Here is a 16676-nt window from a genome sequence, read left to right on the forward strand (position 1 = left end):
ATTTTTTCAAACGAACAGTAAAACCTTTGTATGAAGGCATGACCTTTGCAAAGGTTTTAAAAGCAAGTTCTTAAGTTTTATCAATTCATAAAATCTAAAATGTACGTCAATTTTTCATGATTTTTAATTCTAATAGCTTTGAAAGCACAAATAAAAAATGCAGCAGACCACAAATAAAATTTGTTGATGAAAAAGCGCAACTTCTTCTTGCACTACTCAAAATTAACAACTTTTTTACTCAAGAATCCAACATTACTTCAAATGATAAAGAATTCATTAGTAATAGGAGGATTAAGGACCTCACAAAGTGCAGTAGGGTTCTAATAAGAACCTACTAAGAGCAAAAAAACTATATCATACCTTCCATACCAAGGCAGTTTTAATAAGCTTTCATTTCATGTTCCAAACTTTAAATTTACTGTAGTTGTTTTAGATATATTTAAACCATCACCAAAATTGTAGAAAGATGAATCACTTTTATACAAACAAATGTGCCTATTCTTTCTGGTACAACAGAGAGAGAGGGAGAGAGAAATAGATAAATAGTCTCCCATAATATTATCTTCAAGTAAGAAAAATCATAGTACTTGCTTAATTTAAATCATTTAAACAATCCTGATTATTGGTAACTTGGTGCAAATAACACTCAATAGATTAAACAATCCTGATTAGCTTTTAAACAACGTGAACAGTTCGTATTTAATGTTTATTCAACCATCAGTAGAGGTTTCTTTCCCTTTTTGTTTGGGTCTTGAAAAAATTTGTTTAGGAATATCATCCAATCACAAACCCTTGATGCATTGCATTGGAGATATACGATTAAACACATTATCTGATGCATTGCACTGAGCGGTATGCTATAAGAAGATGGAGGTTTTCCCTATTCAAATCTGCATGGAAATTATATATATATATATATATATATATATATATATATATATATATATATATATATATATATATATATATATATATATATATACACACACATATATATATGTATGTATATATAATGTTTACAAACACGTTCCATTTAACTTGATCTTTAAATGTAGCTTTTGACAATTGATTAGCGAAAGAAAGCATATATTATAATGCTATTTTTAAAGTTTAAATGTAGCTTTTGAGCCATCAATAAATCTTTAAATGTGGTTTTTAAGCTCTCAATAAATCAAAAAACCCAACACCAACAGCTTGGCCTTAGAGAAGGGCAATAAACACATATCGTACTCAAAGTAGGTCAGAACAATTTTCAAATATGTAAATTGAGGTGTCCGGCTGGTCCCTTAAATAAGTCGCCTGAGATACACCAATCCTTCATGGAAATGATTAAAACATGTCATTTTAAGTTAGGAAAATTGCACATATATCCGATTTACGTACTATTTGGAGTCCGATTCAAAGTATTAATATGGTCCAATTGAAACCAAATAAAATTTAATTTAAATAAATTAAAGAGAGAAACTTGCTTTAAAAATTCATATTCAACTATCCAAGCCCCAGCCAAGTCAACTTAGTCAAGGGCCTTTAAACGCCAAGGCCGTGGATATATATATATATATATATATATATATATATATATATATATATATATAGAGAGAGAGAGAGAGAGAGAGAGAGATCAACGGCGGTGGAGCCAGAGAGAGGAGAGAGATCAGAGGCGGTGGAGCCACTTCTAATAAACGCGTAATCTTTTCTCTCTCTTGATGGCGTGTGCGCTTTGCGTCTCTCTCTCCCCCCGCGTAAAAACTTGTACTGCGTACACCGACTGTCTTTTTACTGCACTCTTGCTTTCGTGGTTCTTACTCAGAGAGATGTAGGATAGATGGGACTCCATACCTACGCATCTACGATTCTGAGTCTCTGAGATGGATGGATGATTTGCAGGTAGGCATGCATGGATGGATCATGACTCCATGGTTGGTTTGGTTGAGGATGTCAGAGAGAGTTGCCATCTACGGTGGTGGGTCCAGTAGGAGTGGTAAATTGACCGCCTTCTGCTTGCCTTTCTCCGTCTGTCGTCCCCACTATCTCCTCCTGCCTCCTCTCCTCCCTCCCTTCTTCCCTTCTCTTCCCTTTTGTTTATTTGTTTGCTTTTTCTTGCATGAATCGAACCAGGAGACTCCTGTTTTTTTGCTCCTCTTGGTTTTCTGAGGCCGCTGCTGCCTTCCTCTGTTGGTAAGGAATCCGCGTCCATCGTTTTCCCCCCTCCCCATTTCTTGTAATCCAATCAAGGTAGAACTTGTTAATAAAAAGTAAACAATTATTTTTTGGCTTCGGTTCTGTCATCCAGCACCATCGGCCCCTTGCCTTTTTATCTGTTAATTTTTTTCATCTTTTTTTTTTTTGGCTTTATTTGGAACGCCAGTACTTCGTATGAGTTCTGGACATGTTTGTGTGATCTTCATCGTATTATTCATGAGAAGATCGATCTTCCTCTGATGGTTAAGGATTAACCGTTTCTATCACTTCTTAAGATTTATGGTTGTCGAGTTTCTGGCTGTTAGATCGTCTCTTTTTTGTGATTTTTTTTTCCAAATGATCGCCTGCGGAAAAAGTTCATGAATATGTAGTTTAAATAGGAAATTGCGATCGGTAAAGATTTTGTTGTTTTTTTTCCCTTGTTTTTTTTTCTTCCTTCAACACGGCATGTTATTGAGGAGAGATCGAAAAGAGTCTTAAGTAGGAAAGCAAAGGGGTTCAGCATTTTGCTTGTAGAATGAAACGATCCTGGTGTTGATCGGTGCGAAATTTCTGGTAAATTTAGAACAGCGATTTATCTTAGTCTTGTTTTCTCCAGATCTAAGAAATATCAACTGCGGTCTTCGTTCCTGATTCTGTGATCAACACTTAGTGCCATATGCGTGGAATAGATCAAATTCCCAAATATTTGTGGAGTGAGAAGGGCCGAAGACTGAAGAAAAAGGTTTCCTGAATCCCGTTCAATAATGATCAGTCCGGAAGATTCACTTTCAAGCTACACAAGTTGTGCTTCCAGCTTTGGTAAATTTGGTTTCCTTGAAATGCAATTAATTGGTAGAACTGACCTGATGCAGTGATTTTGTGGTAATTCATCTCGGCCTATTCTTGCTGTTTCAGGAGAGCTTCCAGTGGATCTGATCTCTCGGTTCAGGTATAGGATTTTTCTTTAACAGTAGTTTCTTTCGAATTCAGGTGCCCATAGTTGGTTTTCTCCCCCCGTTTCCTGGTGATCTTTATTGTTTATCATATAGTCTATCCCTTGGTGGTTGGTCTAGTATGGAGGATGGAGAAGCAGGTTCCCGGGAGTTTTCAGATAGGGAGTTTTTTAATGGTTCAAATCGAGAGCACTCAAAAGACCAATTAGATGAAGGGCGTCTTATATGGGAGCATTGTGATGCTGGGTACTCCTCAACAGCTATAGATAAGCTAGACTCTGTGCCAATTTCAAGGGGCATGGAACGTGCAGAAGATTGGAGTGATGCAAATTCTTCACACTGTCGAAATCATAATCGTTCTTTTGCTGAAGATCAATCCGTAAGGTCTGAGGGGGAATCTGATGGGACTGAGAGCAGTAATCGGGGAACCTACACAACTTTAAGTGTCAATGGAGAGCTAGACCTTACTACAGCATTTGATTTTAAGAGTGAAGATGAATACATTTGGTTTCCACCTGACCCTGAAGACCAGGAAGATGAGATTGGGATTAGTGTGGATAACGATGATGATGATGATGATAATTACAGTGCTTCTGGTGGGAAATGGGATGAGAGTTGCTCTCTGAGCAGCCTTGGCAAGAATGGTAATTCTCAAAGAATTAAAGAGGAAAGGCAGAAGGTGATGGTGGAGGTGATGAATGGGCACTTCAGGGCACTTGTAGGCCAACTTCTTATGTCTGAGGGTATCCGGAATGGCTGCGGCGGTGCGAGCTGGGTAGACATAGTTACATCTCTATCATGGGAGGCTGCAATTCTGGTCAAACCAGAGGCAAATGAAGGAAGAGAAATGGATCCCGGCTGCTATGTGAAGGTAAAATGCATTGCGTCAGGCCTTCCAAGTCAAAGGTTAGTGAACTAGCTCTTGTTACCTATAGTTTCTCCTAGAATCACCAAGATATAACTATCAGATATTGTTCCATATCCTTTGTGCAGTGAGCTGATCAAGGGCCTAGTTTTCAAGAAAAATGCTGCACACAAGCGCATGCCAAGTAAAGTCCAAAACCCTAAGTTGCTATTGGTTCGTGGAGTGCTTGGGCAAGACGCCAATGGGTTGTCATCTTTGAGATCACTGAAACAGGTATACACTCTCTCTCTCTCTCTCTCTCTCTCTCTCTCTCTCTCTCTCTCTCTCTATCTCTCTCTCTCTCTCCCCCTATGTTTCCATTTTTTATGTATTCTGTGTGGATGGCTTTAAATTGTCTGATTCTGTAAGCAGGAGAAGGATGGTCTTAAATCAGTAACTGAGATGATAGAATTATGTCATCCCAATATTGTGCTTGTGGAGAAGAATGTTTCGCGGGATGTGCAGGAGTCCCTTTTGGAAAAGGGAATCACTCTGGTATTGGACATGAAACTTCCACGTCTAGAACGCATTGCCCGCTGTACTGGTTCAAAGATTTTTTCATCTGCTGACAAAAACTTAGATATTAAACGTTGTGATATTTTCCACATTGAGAAGATTGTGGAAGAACATGAAACTGAAGGTGAAGGTGGCAAACCGCCTAAAAAAACGTTGATGTTCTTTGAGGGTTGCCCAAGACCATTGGGCTGTACGGTATGTCTTGTCTAAACATCTTCACCGATTCATAGTTTCTCCTATATCAGAGAAATACTTTTCTTTTGATGTGCTTTCAAGCAGTTTCCCACTGCATTATGCATATTTAAATTTCAAATTTTCAATTTCATTTTCCAATATAATGTCAAATTTGAATAGCAGAAGGTACAGCAACCCTGTGAATGGTTCTGTGTGTATTTTTCTGTTTCTTTCTGTTCTATGGGCTGTTACTGATATCATTTGAGCTGTAGGCTCATCAAAATTTCTGGTGACTGCTGGGAATACCATCAATAGTTCTTTTTTACTGCTTCATGTTGTCCTTTTTTAAGGTAAAGAATGAAGCTTGGGAATGACACATTTTATTTGATGGTCGTTTCTTTAGCAAATTTATGCTAGGTTCACTGTTTGCATCTTGCTATCAAGGCTGAACTTCTTCTTTCTATTTTGTTAGGTCAGATTTTGGATAATTTTACTTATTAGATTTATTTAATTAGGTAATTGATGTCCTGAAGTTATGTTCAGATCTCATGAGGAGTTCCTCTACTTGTCTGAACATGAAGACGCCTTTTTCTGTAATTGCAGATTTTGTTGAAAGGAGCTAATGGAAATGAGCTGAAAAAAATTAAAAAGGTGATTCAGTATGCTGTTTTTGCAGCATACCATTTAATCTTAGAAACTTCATTTCTTGTGGATCAGCGGGCAAGTTTTCCTAGCAGTCGCTCTGCTTCATCAGCACTTGATTCACCAGATACTGGTGGTGGGTCATCGACCGACATTGATACCAAAACGAGTTTGCAGTTGTTAGAAAATAGTTATACTTCTCAAGGATCTTTGCACAAATCCCCCAAGGATGGTGTGGTTCGTGGTATTGATTTGGGTTTACAAGGTATCTCCCTTTCTGATATTCAGGCATCTATGCACGAAAATGCAATAAAAATTGAAGACAATAATTGTGAAGAGTCCATGGTTGAACCTTATATTCCACTGATCCTTCCAAGACAGCTATTCTCATCAGTTTCTATGTCTATAAAGAAAGTTCTTATGGAAGGCATTCCTGTAGTTTCTCACCCTTCATACCAATCAATTTCTGCATACCTTGGGCTTAAAGATAAGGAACCTGACACTTCAGTTGATATTGGTGCTCCATTTTCTTTGTCTGAGAAAGTTGTTCTACAAGAAACTGATGGAAGAGTTGAGGGCAATGAAGAGAAGCTCGATAATGGAACTTATGAGAATGAAAAATCTGAGTCAGATTTGGTTCCCATTGATGTTACTTCTAAACAGAATGATAATGCTTATAGTGATTCTGAGCTGCCCCAGAGACATTTTGTTAAATCTGCGCTGGATCCTCAAAGCATTTTAGTCTTGCGGTCTAGCTGTTGCATCTCAAAAGGAACAACATGTGAAAGGAGCTACCTTTCTCGCATAAAGTACTATGGGGATTTTGACAAGTCTCTTGGAAGATTTTTGCGCGATAACCTTCTCAATCAGGTCCTTTGAAGACTTACTACTGAAGACTTTGTTCATTTTTTTGTTTTGCCTTTCATTCACAAAAGTAAATAGTTCATATAACCATCAACTGTCATTGTGGCCAGGCACATTCTTGTTCTATATGTGGTGAAGCCCCATATTCCCATGTTTACTGGTATACACATCAGAATGGGAGGCTAGAAGTTCGCGTTAAGCAACTTCCCCAGGATCACCAATTGCCTGGCAAGGAAGAAGGGAAGCTTTGGATGTGGACTAGGTGTTTAAAGTGTGAGAGGAAGAACGATATCTCCAAACCAACAAACCGAGTGGTGATGTCTGCTGCTGCTCATGGTTTGTCATTTGGGAAGTTCTTGGAGCTAAGCTTTGCTAACCGCTCTGTGACAGATAGGCTAGCTAGCTGTGGCCATTCCCTAAACAGGGATTGTCTCCGTTTCTATGGGTAACATAATAAATTTAGTCCGTGTTTTAATTTGTTACATTATTACTTCAACAAGTGTGAAGCAGGATCAGTTTCTTGCACCTGGTTCTGATTGCATTCAGTTGGCAGGTTGGGCTCCTTGGTCACAATGTTCAGTTATTCATCTGTAGAAATATATGGTGTACAAATGCCCCTACCGATGCTTGATTTCTCTAATCAAAATGGAGAAGAATGGTTTGAAAATAAAGTTAAACATGTATGGTGTGCTTCCCAAATATATATTTCTAATTTTGAATTTAGAGTCCTCATGACCACTTTAGGTTATCTTTTTTCAGGTTCAGGAAAAGGGAAACATGCTATTTGCAGAAGTCAAACGACTCTTGCAGGAATTTGAAGTTGAACTTCTGGATTCTGCTAAGGACAAGTTCCTTGAATTTCCTGCTCCATTGAGGGGCTTTACTGATCTTGAGCAGATGTTGGAGGAGGAGATGTCTGATTTTGAGGTGAGTGTGAACCTGTTCTGTTGATCATTTATAATTTCTTGTTCTATTGTGTGTGTGCGGTTTTCTCTTCTTTTTTTCATGATTTTTTTTAATAATGCATACAAATTTGCAGAGAACTCTAAACAAAACTCGGACATCAGGTCAGACTGTTCGGGAGATGCTTCACTTGAATCATTTGGTGCGGGAATTATTGCTAGAATTTTACATTTGGGATCAGCGGTTAAAGCAGTTATCTTCATGTTGTACAAATAAAAATGTCGAAAAAATGGAGGATCTTAATCATGCTATTCCAACAGGAGAAGAAGGAAGTTGCGCTGGCATCAAACCAGGTGATGGTAACTCGTCTGTAAATGGTTATATGCCTTGTGGCTCAAACTATGTGCCAAAACATTTAGACGGACTTGGATTGGAAAAAGAGTTCCCTCATGCATGCTTTCAGGATGAAAATGGAGTAAGAGATGCCCACAATCTATTGACTCCTGGTGATGTACCAGTCCGAACTTTACAGACAGAAAGCCTTTTTGTGGGTCATGACCACCCAATTCTAGATGCTCCTGCTATATGCAGAGGTGAAAGCTGTTTAGTTGAGAAAGATTCTGCAGAACCAGTTTATTGTGATCCAAAGCAAGCCTTGGTGCATGGGGAATTTCATGATTCTATCGATGAGCAGCAGCTTGGTAGTCATTCTAATGGTTCTTCTGTTATTCCATTGAATGTGGAAATTCATGAGGAAAATTATGTGCCTCTTCCTGACTGTTCAAAGATGGACTTAGATATTCTTGTTTCTGAAGCACCATTGACATCCATTTCCAAAGCCATGGCATCAGATACTGATGGCATGCAGCAAAAGACTTCTATGAATTCACAGCTTACTTCTTCAGCTTCAGCACCTGAAAAATTATCCTCTATTGTACCTTCAGAAAATAATTTGGATTCTGACAACCTTGATAATGCTCAAGGGTGGGTTTGGCGTCCATTTTCAGAATCTTGTGCAGCATTCAGGAAGGATCTTCGGAGCGGCTATTCACCTAAATTTGACTTCATCAGGCATTATATTCCTTTCCACCTCTCCACCACTCAACAGTTGATGGTGGAAGAAGCAACCAGATTACACTTCCCAGTAGGTGACGAGGACAGTACCGTGTCTGTCTATGAGGACGAGCTGACAAGCATAATTTCGTGTGCTTTAGCATTCTTACATGATAAATCTAAGTCATTAAGAAATGCACTTGACGAACCACAAAAGGTCACAGACAGAGAACATGTTTATAGTGACATACATAATACTATGTCTTTGAACGATAATGTGGTTCTGCGCTCTTGGTCCTCATGGGGTTCTTTTGATACATCAGAGAGGCACTCAGAGGGTAATGCTTCATCTGAAGAACTTTCCACTTCTGGCTCTGAAAGTCAGTCTATGAATCCTTTGTTATATTCAAAGGATCTGCACCCAGAGGTCATTCTAGGGGACGGGAATTCAGCTACAAAGGGGAAATGTTCAGTAGTTTGTGTTTATGCAGAGCAATTTTATGCACTTCGAAAGCGATGCTGTCCTGCAGAGCTTGATTACATCTCCTCTCTTAGTCACTGTAGGAAGTGGGATGCCAAAGGTGGAAAGAGTAAAGCTTTCTTTGCAAAAACGTTGGATGATAGATTCATAATAAAGCAAGTGCAAAGAACAGAATTTGATTCATTTTTAAAGTTTGGGCCAGAATATTTCAAATATATTTCACAATCCTTAAGCTCAAGGAGCCAAACCTGTCTTGCTAAGATTCTTGGAATATATCAGGTTTAAGAAGTTTATTTTCCAATGTAAATCTTCAAGAAAATTGTTTATTTTCTACAGTCTTGAACTTTTAAATTTTTATATTGCAGATAAATATAAGGCAGCCAAAAGGAGGCAAAGAGTTGAAAATGGATGTGATGGTTATGGAAAATCTCCTGTTTGGTCGAAATATTTGCCGTAAATATGACCTCAAAGGAGCTCTTCATTCTCGATATACTTCAGATGCAAAGGGAATGGAGGGAACAGAAAAAGTCCTTCTAGATCAGAATTTAATCGAGGATATGTGCACCTCTCCTTTATTTGTAGGAAGAAAAACCAAGCATCTTCTGCAACGTGCCATTTGGAATGATACAGCTTTTCTCACTGTGAGTGCATCCTCACCTTTTGTTTTGGTTGCCTAAGCACAACATATGGGATTTATGTTTCAGTACTTATGCATCCTTTGTTTTGTATAAATGCAGTCCATCAATGTCATGGATTACTCCTTGCTTGTGGGCGTGGACAGTGAACATCATGAACTTGTATGTGGAATAATTGATTATATGCGGCAGTACACATGGGACAAGCATCTGGAGACATGGGTTAAGGCTTCTCTAGTTGTTCCCAGAAATTCACTGCCTACAGTTATTTCTCCCAAAGAGTACAAGAAAAGGTTTAGGAAGGCCATGTGCACTTACTTTGTAACAGTCCCTGATCCTTGGTGTGAGGAGCCAATTGCAGGCTCTTGTGATGATGGCACTGATGATTCTTCTTATTGAAAATTGCCGAACAGGTCAAAGTCAAACTGTCAAAGTTCTTTTTGAGACTGAGGTTCATGTTGTCAGTGCCAAAAGCTGGCTGTCTGGACATGCTTAGGAGTTTCTTTGGCAACCACCATTCTTTTGTTGATCTTGGAGGCTTGTACAGATATGTTCTTTTATAAAACTTTAATGCATCCCCATGTATCCGTGTTTTTTATAAGGACAGTCAAGGGGATGATTCTATTAGTCATACTTTGAATTATTGGATAAGTTGTTTTGCAAAGCAGTTGTAAAGAATTGTTGTTAAAATCATGTGGAGCATTTTTAAGCAAAAATGAATGTAGTCATGAAAATTTGTTGGAAACAGGTTTCTTTTCTGGGTGACCTGGTTCGTATATGCTTATTAGGTGAGCTTGTCAATATATTTGGCTCCGGTGGAGCAATGATCTGAATACATTCAAGCAGACTTGCATAATTGGTTTCCATGATCTAAGCCAGAGGTAATGTGCTGTTCCATTTTTTGTGCTTAAGGGTCTTTATATAGCTAGTGAATTATTAAAATTGATGCCTACTAATCTGTTAACGCATAAGTGATGGTTCTAGGATAGGGAAAGGTGATCTGCTGTCCTATTTTGTGCTATAGGATCTTTCTTTTGGTGGTAAACTGTAAAAATTGACGCATGCTATTTCTGATTGTGCAGATGTGGTAGGTATTATTACAAACAACGTTGTTCTGTGTTCTGAGATGGTCTTCAAATCACAAAAAAGGTACCTTCCGACATTTTTGTATTCTTGTTGCATCTGAATGACATCAAACTGGTGCCTTTCCATCACTGTTCATTATGTTCATTGGTTCCATTTAGATAACTGAAATGTTCACCTCCTGATTATCCTGAGAGTAAATCTGGGGGTTTAGTATGTCAGACAAGTGTAGGCATCTTCATGGCGAGTAGGAATCTTTCAGCCTTTCTCATCATAGCTGTTCTAGAACCTCCAATTGTGTCTACATACCTGCACAAACATGTATTTATGTATGTACATAATATGAATGTAATAATGTCGTGCTGTGTGATGATAACTTTCTTTCCGTAGTTGAGTATATGCTCCTGTTTTTCATTCTATGCATCAGTTCTCCATCCAATCATGTGGAGGTTTTTAGTTTAGCATAGACTCATCTTCTGTTTCATTATTTTCAATATCTTAATCATCAATGGCATCATCATTGGAATCGTCCATTTGTCCTGGCTCGTCATCTTCATTCTTTGTTTCTTCCACACGGCACTCTCCTCCTGAGCATCAATACATTTTTTCCTTGTCCTTGCTTTCTGTCATTAATGGAAGAACACTCATTAAACTATGCAACATACAATATAAAGAGGAAGTCAATTTGTATGTCTGACAAAAAGTAAAAGAGTTTACCTTGTCTGCTTGCTGTCGACTTTGCTTTCCTACATGCCTCAATTGAAACTTTTGCCCGTTCCAGAGGCACATCTTGCATCGCCACTTATGTTGAATGCTAGATCTAAACTTGAATAGAGATTTATTGGCAACACTGGATTATTTCTTGAAAATCCACTCATCATCACAATCAGTGTTCTTCAAATGTTTGGATCATTTGACACCCCTTAGTTGATGTCCCTCTCTCTTAGTTTCATATGATATATAACAAGCATTAGTGCATTCCTATTCTCTTGTTCAAGCCTTTTTCTACGCACCTATAACAACATAATGTTATAGTGTCAATTTGCAAATATGAGATGATGATTACTTAGAAATTAAACATGACGTAAAATACATAACAATCATAATGTATTCCAGTTACGTTCAGAACCCAACACACTGCATGTCAGTTTTCAAATTCCTATTGCAAAAGTTCATCTAGTTCCCGTTTGAATACCTGGGACTAAATACCCAGGCATCAAAGTGCTGGTATTTAGTACGGGGTACATTTTTGGTGCAAGTTTCGTTCCACCTTCCAGATGCCCCATTGTGTTTGATATTCTGGCACTTTTGCTCCGGATATTTTACTTCCATGTTTGTTTATGCATGGAACTAAAGTACCACTTGAATGTAACAACCCGGTTGTATTTGGAAGATGATTCATAACATCCCTTGCACAACCACAAATTGGAAAGGGAAAAGTACGTCATGAACATTCTGTGAAGTGTGAAGTATCAGTACTCTAGGTAAAACTGAATATTAGAATATCAAGCAAGCAGGTATTTACCTTCCTTAAAACGAAGGCAATCAGAGCCTGTCCGTTTAGCATTTTCTGAACCAGCAAGATCCACCAAGTGGAGCTTTGCACAAAGATAATCTTCATCTGTCTCCTCTCCTTGCTCTTCTTCAGCCGAAAATGCTAGATCTACTTTATGGATCTGCTCCATGGTATTGTGAACGACTGTTAAAAATAGGGCAAAAAGTAGAAAAAAAAAAGGCAATAGAAGGGGGGAATTGACTGATCAGAGCACTTATCTAACTTGAAATCTTTGCATGTGACATTAAAATTAGAATATCCTATGTCTGTTTTAATTGCGACTACAGTTGTGCAAGTGTATAAGGCAGCTGTATGTGTATAGATAAAGATGGGGAAGAAAGTTATCACTCCACTTGAGTTTTCACGTATCTGTATAGGTTGCTGCCCATGAGCTGCTGTCTCCCCTGTCCCATTCAGTGCATCCGACGTCCCCAGGGTTCCAGGATCAAGCAAATCATTCACTTCCTCTTTTGAGATCACATCAAAAAGTTAACCATAGTTTCAAGCCGTTGCAGGCATACAAGAAAAACTTAAAAAATGAGAACATTATATAAACTATCAAAACAGCAGATGGAAGTGGAACAAAAATATGTTTGCACACTTTTAGACAGCCACTGATCAACTGTATCATTGTTGAGTTAGGAACCGATAACAGATTGAGATTATGCAGGGAGAGAGGGCTACTTTCTCTTGGTTATATTTACCATAATGAGTTGCAAAACAGTTCTAGCTCTATTTTCCATTTCCCTGCACTTCAAAAATAGAGGCATTTTATTTTCAGTATTTAAATTATTTTGCTTGAACCATCTAAAATTTACTGCAAACGAAGGTTATGCTGTTTCCAAAACACAGCGTGCTGCATTAAACATCTAAGATTTCGTATAATCATGTCAATTCAGCAGCTCAGAAAGAACCCCAAAACCGAACACTGAAGTTTTGATGCACATGTAAAAAGAAAGGCAAGGACAACTGACAAACCTCCATAAAGGAAACAGACAATTGGAATTCAACTTTATGAGAGAGGGATTCAATCTTATAGAATAATACATCCGTTATGTGTCGGGGATTGCTGTGACGCGATCCTTGCAGCCTTGATCGTGCCCATCGGGGAGACGGGGACAAGAGACAAGAAAGGGAAATAGGGAAGGGAGAGTTGGGGATGGAGAAGAGAGATGTGGAAGAGAGGCGGGGACAAGAGGAGACCAGGAAAGGAGAGACGGGGACAGGGAAAAAAGACAGGGAAGGGGAAGAGAGAGACAGGATTCAATCTTATTGAATAATACATCCATTACGTGCTGGGGATCACGGATCACTGTGATTGATCCTTGCAGCCTTGAGCATGCTGATTGGGGAGACAGGAAGCGGAGAAAGGGAAGGGAGAGATGGGGACGAGAAAGAGAAGTGTGAAGGGGAGACCGGGAAGGGGGAGATGGGGAAGAGACGGGGAAGGGGAGACAAGGAAGAGAGATGAGAAAGGTTGGAGACAGGGAAGGCAGAAAGGGGGAAGCGAGATGGGGAAGGAGAGTTACCTGGTAAGCAAGGGGAAGTTGCAGGTGAAGCTCTTGCGGAAGACGACAGCAAGTTGGAAGAAAGCTCGGGCGGAAGCTGCGTCTGTGTTGAGAAGAGAAAAGGAGAGGAGGTCGAGCGTGCCCTAACGGGTGATTTTCCAACAGGGAAAAAAAAAAAAGTCCCGGCATTAAACTGAACTCCTCCCCCTAAAGTACTGGCACAAAAGTTCCACGTTTGCTTCATGGCTGAACTTCTCAGCAAATTTGAACTAAAGTTCCCCAACCACCACACAGTTCTACCTTTTCAAACAGGGCACTAGCCTCATCCAAATGAGATCTACCAATCAACTACATGTAACAATAAAATATAAGAAATATGATATAATTTCAATATCAATGGTTCAAGATAGTATTAGAAAATAAAAATAATAAGCTGTGAGGGTATATAAATGCATCCAATTATCTAACTGTTAAATGAACCATGGGATTTGCCACCAATTTGTCGATATAATTTTATATAATTCATCCATAATTTGTTTATCAACGTCACAATTGCCATCATAATGAAAATGCAGTCTCAAATAAAATCCTGCTTGGTAGATGAAGTTATACATTCTATCTTTTTTCGATTATATTGCATAGGGGCTTTGTGGTTTTCAATCTTCGTAAATCTAAATTGGCGGCTTTTTGCTCTGTTGCCACATTCATTGCTTTAAATAAAACCTCTTTTGGTGTTCTTTCATTACAACTACTATTGTTAAAACTTCGACAGGAGGCATGGTTGCTTTAATTGTAAATACTACTGCATTCCTTTCTGGTCTTCCATAATAATATGGAAAACTTGCTTAGCTTCAGGTTTCCTGAAGTAACTACTTGTTTGAAATTTGACTCAAAAATATTGCCTTCAATTCTTTCTTGAGACATGCAATGGTTTTTGGAGAGCAACGCAAGATTTGTCAAAACGTGTGGTTGCAGGGTGCTACGGTTCCATCTTATCTGTATGCCTTCTCCTCGAATTAAGAGCCCATGCATGACTTTAGGTTTATTTTGTGATACATCTTGTCTTGAAAATTGTCTCTACATGTGCTCATTTTTTCCAGTATTCTTGAGCCTAAAATCTATGCGGTGAGCAGCACACAATGACCAATGGCCCCATACAATATTTTCATTTTTCAACTTCTTTTCAGCAACAACAAAATTAGGTGCATTCTTTGTGAACGAAAAAGGCTACCCTTTCAGCTCAACTTCTTTTACAGCTTCAAATATTTGACATGGAACATCATTCTTTTCCATTGAAAACTGAACCATTAACAAGAAAATTAAGCAATTGCCTCTGCTTATTCTCAGTCCAACCGTCAACCATGTTAGTATTATCAACTTTCACCTATGAACTTTAAACTTCTGGCATTTAATGTGTGTTCTGCTCTATTTCGTTTTTCTTTTACCATGTCCTTGTCTCATGGTAAGAAAGTGGCTTTAGTTCTTGGCCATAATCTTGGGTAGCCTCTATTGTAGGGGCAAAATAACATCTCCTGCAAAGATTGAAGAGTAAAGCATTTATAAACAAAAAAATTTACCTATAGCATCACCATTTCTCTTTCCTTTCTTTTCTTCCATCAATGCACTGCTGATTGTAGCCTCCTCCTATGCTAACAACTAGATCAATTGGCCCATTACATTATTTTTCTTACCAATATTAGTAGCACTAACTTCGACATCATTTGCATCTGTCCATGTTGAACCATAATATATGGCACTTCTTCAAATTTCAAATATTTTATCTTTCCCTTTCATTACCCTCAAATTCTTCGTGCTTTTTGAAGAAGGTGCTTTCATCTTGAGGAAAATCAGCACAGAGATTCTTACACCATGTTTTCCATCTACCAAAAGATGCTTCAACCTTGAAATTCCCTCTTCTAACCACGTTCTTGCAATAGTTACAAATAATATGCCCTACCAAGCTTTTGACTTTTAGTAGGATTGGAAATTTAATTTCATGCTCCTAGATTTGGTCTTTAATCATTATGTAGATCTGCAAAATGAAACACACTAACACACACAATAGTGAGAAGCTTATACAAGAACTATATGCAGGCAGTCAAACTCCACCTCAATATACTGGCCATGTAAATGTAAGACAGAGTTGTCATAAGTAGTGGCTCCCTGTGGAATAAATAGATTGATGTGCACTATGTATGACACCTCTTATTACGGAAGTAACAATTGGTGCCTGGGAGAGAGAATAAATAACAGTTATTTTTCTAGTTTTAAGTGCAGGAATTTTTTGGTCTCCAAAATTGGGCTCCAGAATGCATGAATGCAGCAACTGACTGACTAGTTTGATCTTCAAAGTGTGGAAGGTGTTGAGGCAAGAATACTAAAAAGTAATGTTTTTGTCCAATTCAAATTGCACATGTTTATGCGATGTATATCACAAAAATAGTGACTGTACACCTAAGATCCTACATGTCCTTGCGGGTCATCATTTGTATCTGGAATTTAGGAATCTGTACTTTGGGAAGACAAGATTATAATGTTGCAATGTGTGACGCCATGGACAAGAAGGTGAAACCATAGGGAGAAGGGACCAACAGCTCCAATGATCCTGGAACGAGCATGCGCTTGACGTTTGTTTGTATTTTACAAGCCTTAAATGTCTGAATCCCACAGATAATGGATAATAATTTGATATGGTAGTTTCTTGAATTTGGAGTTGGAACTTTCATTACCGAGCAAAAAATGGTTCTCACAATGCGCCAACTTTAGCCGTCTATTGCTCTCATGCCAAGGATGGGATCCGCGCCATGAAGAACTTGGTGAGATGGCTTGTGACGCCTTGTCTCCTAATGATTATACAAAAATCGCTTTGCCAGATAGCAACCCCGGCTAATCAAAACACTAAGATGAGGTACAAATGGGGATAACCCTTCCCAACTCTCAACTATTAATACAATAAAATTCCCAATAGGTTGTACACGTGTCTGATACTCGACAAACCATATATGCGTCATACATTCAAGCACATCATCCAAACCACGTACACAATCCTTAGCAATCAAACCACACCCTTCTCCGGACGACTAGTCAAGTGTATGAGCTGGGAGTGAACCTTCGACTCTAAGTGTAAGCTTTATTTCTCGGCGGGTTAGGTGGAGCGGTCTAGACCCGGACCCGAGCTCCATGCGTGAAGGGTCCTGACGTCACCCTCTTCTCCCTTGTCT

General features: G+C 38.7%; 1 protein-coding gene and 1 long non-coding RNA gene across 5 annotated transcripts; one reads left to right on the top strand and one right to left on the bottom strand.

Annotated features, from left to right (window-relative positions):
* The first annotated feature begins 2012 nt into the window (after window positions 1-2012).
* Window positions 2013-10054, top strand: LOC116266839 (putative 1-phosphatidylinositol-3-phosphate 5-kinase FAB1D). 2 transcript variants are annotated; one of them, XM_031648263.2, is made up of 13 exons: window positions 2013-2178; window positions 2801-3003; window positions 3100-3133; window positions 3234-4043; window positions 4131-4275; window positions 4414-4752; window positions 5335-6243; window positions 6348-6682; window positions 6791-6917; window positions 6997-7164; window positions 7277-8953; window positions 9040-9315; window positions 9412-10054. In XM_031648263.2, exons 2-13 carry the CDS (start codon window positions 2949-2951, stop codon window positions 9706-9708), a joined length of 5172 nt encoding a protein of 1723 aa, XP_031504123.1. In that variant the 5' UTR covers window positions 2013-2178; window positions 2801-2948; the 3' UTR covers window positions 9709-10054. The 2 variants fall into 2 exon arrangements, with proteins under 2 accessions (XP_031504123.1, XP_031504124.1); XM_031648264.2 differs by having other exon boundaries at window positions 3258-4043.
* A 698-nt stretch (window positions 10055-10752) lies between these two features.
* LOC126410696 (uncharacterized) lies at window positions 10753-16156 on the bottom strand. 3 transcript variants are annotated; one of them, XR_007575194.1, is made up of 4 exons: window positions 11918-16156; window positions 11588-11801; window positions 11110-11405; window positions 10753-11015 (listed from the first exon to the last, which is right to left on the bottom strand). It is a non-coding gene; the product is annotated as an uncharacterized LOC126410696 (long non-coding RNA). The 3 variants fall into 3 exon arrangements; XR_007575195.1 differs by having other exon boundaries at window positions 11588-11847; XR_007575193.1 differs by lacking the exon at window positions 11588-11801.
* Window positions 16157-16676: the final 520 nt, after the last annotated feature.

Source organism: Nymphaea colorata, chromosome 13 (genome assembly GCF_008831285.2).
Source record: "Nymphaea colorata isolate Beijing-Zhang1983 chromosome 13, ASM883128v2, whole genome shotgun sequence".
In the NCBI taxonomy this organism is placed as follows: domain Eukaryota; kingdom Viridiplantae; phylum Streptophyta; class Magnoliopsida; order Nymphaeales; family Nymphaeaceae; genus Nymphaea; species Nymphaea colorata.

Excerpts from the sequence above, each read along its gene's own strand:
- LOC116266839 (XM_031648263.2), top strand. The coding sequence starts at position 2,949 with ATGATCAGTCCGGAAGATTCACTTTCAAGCTACACAAGTTGTGCTTCC. Across the intron at positions 3,004-3,099 it reads AAGTTGTGCTTCCAGCTTTG|GAGAGCTTCCAGTGGATCTG; the intron begins GTAAATTTGGTT and ends TTGCTGTTTCAG. Across the intron at positions 4,753-5,334 it reads CAAGACCATTGGGCTGTACG|ATTTTGTTGAAAGGAGCTAA; the intron begins GTATGTCTTGTC and ends CTGTAATTGCAG.